The sequence below is a fragment of the Nyctibius grandis genome, chromosome 3, assembly GCF_013368605.1.
Source record: "Nyctibius grandis isolate bNycGra1 chromosome 3, bNycGra1.pri, whole genome shotgun sequence".
NCBI classification, from domain to species: Eukaryota; Metazoa; Chordata; class Aves; order Nyctibiiformes; family Nyctibiidae; genus Nyctibius; species Nyctibius grandis.
In genome coordinates, this window is record NC_090660.1 from 66,214,501 (window position 1) to 66,219,497 (window position 4,997).

Genomic DNA, 4,997 nt, shown 5'->3' on the forward strand with positions numbered 1-4,997 from the left:
ACTCCAGCGCAGTCCTGCTGAAGCACTCCTCTGCAGGACTCAGTTGGAGGAGACATAAGGCATGCATGGTCTGTTGCATTGGCTGAAACGTACTCTTTTTCAATAAATTTGCACCTTGTGTTTATCCTTCAGTAACATTCTTGTTAAATTGTTGGAATTTTGGTTTTGCTATTACTTGCTCCTGCTGGTACCTTAATGTAGACACAGCGGTCTTTAGACTAGATGCCAACTAGTGCTTATCTGTTTTCTAGCTTTGTACTTCGTTAAAATACGAACATAGTGTTGTTTTGCACTAGTTTGTAATGATGAGACATGATTTGTTGATGTTGTAATGCTTTCATATTGTTCGCAGCTTGGAGTCCTTAGTCAAATCATCTGAAGAAAAATATTTCTATGTTGTATTACTGAATAATTATTTCCTGTGATATATTTGCTGATATGCAGTCATAATACATTCACTTGACAGTTCTGATATGTAAGATACTTTAATAAAAATATCTTTAATCTTTCTGAAATGGCTATATAAAGTGTATCGTACTATGATTTGACTGCTACTTTAAAAGAGCATCATGCACATGTTACTGAACTCCTGTAAGGCTCTACTGACTTTAATAAACTTTGGATCAGGCCCAGATTTCCTAGTGTCAGAGTCTCAGGAAAAGTACTATAATAAGACTGCTCTAATAGCATCCTTTAAATTGCTAAAACACAAGAAAGAAGTTTCTTTTAAATGTTTTTGATAAAATATATTTCACAATGTTGTCGTACTGTTGTAAGTAGCAAAAAAGCAACAGTGTTTTAAAACAGTGACTCTAGAAAAATGCGCTGTATGGTTTTAAATGTTTTTAAATGCAATGAGCATATTCCTTTCTCATGTTCAGTGCTTGTGAACTAAGGATTCACATCTGAAATTCACTTTTATCTTCATTTGGTCGTGTAGAGACACTTGCATTTTTCTATGTTCCAAAGCCTTGGTAAACCAGACGCGGTTGTTTTCTTTAATTAGAACAAACAACAGAAAACTTACTTAAAAATGTTTATTGTAAAAAAGTGGCTAGAAAACAACATAAATTTCACTTCACACTTTCTTCAAGTTATCTATAGATGCTGCTATAGGCAACAATTGACTTTCATTCATAGCACATTCAATCATATAAAAATAAAAATATTTACATTATGTCCAAATATTTTACAAAATCATCAATAAAAAAGGCACTTGGAGGGGTAATGCTGAAAATATTGCATTTCCTTTGTGCATTTAAAAAAAATAATTGTCAAACTCCCGTGAACCCCCTCTCTTGCACTTATTCCCGTTTTTTAAAAAAGATTAAAGTTTAGAGGAACTACTCTGTATTAAAAGATGATCAGGCATGCACCAGGAATGTCTGAAGCTACAGTCTATTTTTTTTTTTCAAAAAGGCACATGCGGTTAATTTGGGGCTTTCAATTTTTCGTACATTCTCCTACATGGTTTTTTTTTCCTCTCTTAATTATGCAGTTTTAAAGCATTTCGGATCATTAATGAAGGCCTTGGCTTCTAATAAAATAAAATAAAAAACACAGCAATGAATAATATTAAACATTTACTAAGGTAGACTTGGAATACTTTTTGAGGCACCTGAGATAAATGGTGTCTAGCAAACTCACTTGGGTAGTATTTTTATTAAAAGTTCCACTTAAAATACTGTTTCTTTGGTTGAAATGTCTTGGCAGGAATGTATCGTTAACTTTGCAGCCTTTTCTAAGCAAGAAAAGACGACATACATTTGGCTTCATCTAGAAAGAAAGCTGATAACGCTTCTTGCTTTAGATCTACTTGAAATGTCACGCATGGTGTCCTTCCCCATATTTCAGAATTCACACTTAAGAATGTGAATGTGTAACTGAACAGAAACTACTTAAAGCTCATTTCCACTGACATTCTAAGTTCTTCCATTATCTTGTTTGTTTGCTTGTTTGGTGGTGTTTTGGTTTTTTTTGGCTGAAAAGTAGACAAGAAAACGCCTTTGGATTTCCACTTATCATTTGGACCAGGAGTGAAGAAATGTATTGAGTCCAGGTAAACATTGACTGCATGACTCAGTGTGCTACACAGCAGCCAGATTCCTCATGTTTGTGCAGAAGAGACATTCTGGAGAAAGTTTTGGAGCAATTTTTGCACTGGTATTTCTTCACATCCGAGTGGGTCTGCAGATGAGCCCTCAGATTGGATCTGTCTGCAAAAGCCCTGTTGCAGTGAGGACAGGAAAACGGCTTCTCTCCTAAAAAGGAAACATCAAGGAAAAATAGGATAAAGCTTTAAAAAAGAAGTACATGTTTAGGACAAGTAAAACTCACTTTTATCCTAAGAAACAAACAAACAGACAGAAATGATTTGTTATAATAAAGAATGTGTAATACAGTTAATCAGACTACAGATACAACAGCTTTCAGCACTGCTGATTGTACTTGCAGAACTCAGTCTTTTCAGAATATGCTCTAAGCGCAGGCTCCGAAAGAGGCTGCTGACACCTTCTGCATCTACAGGTGCAGGCAGTACTTTTAGGTTGGGCTCCTCCCAACATTTTCAAATATTTTCATAGAACTTTTTTTGCTTTGTGTGAATTACTGGGGACAAGGGCTTTGACTGAAAAGCAGCAAACAGCAGTACAGACATTACACTGTACCCAGTGTTACACTCAAAACCAAGTTTTTGCCTGAACAGAAAAAAAAGACAGCTTTGGTGATGATGTGTTTCTAATTCTTAAGGACTTGAGATAGCGTGTGCAAAACTTGCCAATTGCTTAAGGAGTCAGAACGCAGCCCCTCATGCATTGCCTTTCTGTTTTGCTGCTTGATTTCAGAGTCAGCTGGAGCCTTCTCAAAGTTAGCAATTTCCAAAGCCTGAAAGTTAACGTAAAATCCTCAAAGCAAAACGTTTAGCTAATGGAAATGGGCTAAATCATCCTAAAATTATCAAGGGAGCAATGCTGATCTATGCCAGTATCTGGCCCACAGTTATGAGGCCATGCTGCAGTCCCCTCCCACCCACCCCACAAGAGGGAGAATTTAGCCTTTTAATGATACATTTGAAATTCTGTGTATGCATTTCAAGGTCAGTAAAGAAACACTGCTGGTTTTTCCACCTGTGGAGAAAAATAGCAAAAGGTCATCCTGATGTTACAGCAACAAGAAACTGCAATTGTAATGGTTGTTCTTACCAGTGTGAGTTCTAATGTGTCCTTGAAGTAGCCAGGGTCTAGAGAAAGCCTTGCCGCAGATCTTGCAGACACAAGGTAGTGTGTGGGTCCTGATGTGCATCTTCAGCGCTCCCAGGCTGACATACTCCTTGTCACAGTACTTGCAGCTGAACGATTTCCTAGACTGGGCATCACAGTGCAGCTGCTTATGTTTGGCTAACCCAGAGAAAGTTGAATAGGTCTTGTTGCATAAACTGCACTGAAACTTTTCGGCTTCGATTGCATGGGAGTCTGAAAGCTTGGACTGGATTCTCTCTTCTTCATCGCTAATGGGACTTTCTGAACCGCTGTGATCTTTGGAGGAGGTGTCAGAAGGTGGAGGTGGGCTGACTCTTCCCAAAGATGAGGGGTATCCAGAAAGTGGAGAGAGGTCGTTGGGTAATGGAGATGGTAGCAGCCCAGTTGTAGTCCACACAGTAATGGGATTGTAAGCTACTGAGCTCAGGATCTCTGGCTGTGGTATGATAGGGACTGGATAGCTTTCATACAGGTATGGGGATATAATCACTGGAGAAAGAAGAAAATTTTAAGGTAAGAAAACTAAAAAGTATTTCAAAAGGCAGCAAAATTAGCATTTTGGGGATTAAAAGGTGCATAAATTAAATACTTGGTATGGTCATCTGAATATAAAGAGGATTAAGGAAATAATATTTCATCCATATATTCTCATGGGTAGAGACAGTGTGCCCTTGAACAGACAAATTACAGTTGGAGAGTCTCTTCAAAGCAGCATGCTGTTTCTAAATCTATGCAGCCTGATACAATGAAGCAGTGAAACTTCCTGAAGGATTTTTATGAAAGTTTCAATTCCACCACCAGCAGATACAGAACAGGAAAATGCGAAATCCTCTCTAAGTAACTGAGTTCAAGTGCAAACTTTATGATTCATTCTGGGCAGCACTGACATATTTCTCAAAACTCCCTCCTTGTAAGCAAAAAAGAACTAACTAGCAGTGAAGTAACCCATTTCCCCAAGCCTGAAAAGCAATCCCACCCCTCCTCGTTACCTCCACGCAACGACTGCAACCGCAGAGGCAACGCGGTGCCATTAGATTTCATTTTGTTACCTGTATGAGTGTCCAGTTCGCTGTAATTCGGCTTCTTGGATGAATTGAAATGTTTCTTGACCAGGAAGGAGCGTGGCATTTTGGATGCAGGGTTTCTCCTTCTCGCAGGCTCTCCTCGCGGGTGGGTGTAACGGTGCCGGGCTGGCGCGCAGCTCACACACGCACACGCTCTCACTGCGAGCGCATCGGTCCCTACCGCACCGCCCGCCCCGCGCCCTCCATCCACCGCGCTCGTGTAGTGGCAGTGCAGAGGCGCCTTGAAAAGTGCTGTAAATACCCACTAGTCAGGTGCAGGGGGGGAGGGTTTCCCGCTCCTCCAATCACTTCGGGATGTTCTCAAGCACTTTTTCCAAACCGGCTGGTTTTTTTTTCTGGGAGGGCTATCTGGCTGCTGGCGGGAGGGATCCAATCCCTGCTCGGAGGGTTTGGTTCAGGTTTCAGCTCCTCCCGCTGGAGACAGCTGTGAAGGGAGCAGCAAGCTGTTGTCAGAGCGAGTTATCCTGCTGCAGAGTGGGTGTACGGTGCTCTGTAGGATTTCGGTCTAGAAAAATGTGTTGGTCAAAGTGCTTTAAAAAAAAAAGGTCAGTTTACTGATTCAGCTGAATTCTTTTTTTTTTTTTTTCTTTCTGATAGAGACCTGGATAAGTCATAGGCACTGAAACGTCTTTTTTTTTTTTTAAAAAAAAAAAAA

At 39.9% G+C, this 4,997-nt stretch overlaps 1 protein-coding gene across 1 annotated transcript; it reads right to left on the reverse strand.

Annotated features, from left to right (window-relative positions):
- Positions 1–1,023: 1,023 nt before the first annotated feature.
- SNAI2 (snail family transcriptional repressor 2) lies at positions 1,024–4,533 on the reverse strand. The gene is made up of 3 exons (XM_068396864.1): positions 4,307–4,533; positions 3,201–3,746; positions 1,024–2,261 (listed from the first exon to the last, which is right to left on the reverse strand). The coding sequence occupies exons 1-3, from the start codon at positions 4,383–4,385 to the stop codon at positions 2,080–2,082; spliced, it is 807 nt and encodes a 268-aa protein (XP_068252965.1). The 5' UTR covers positions 4,386–4,533; the 3' UTR covers positions 1,024–2,079.
- Between the last annotated feature and the right edge of the window lie 464 nt (positions 4,534–4,997).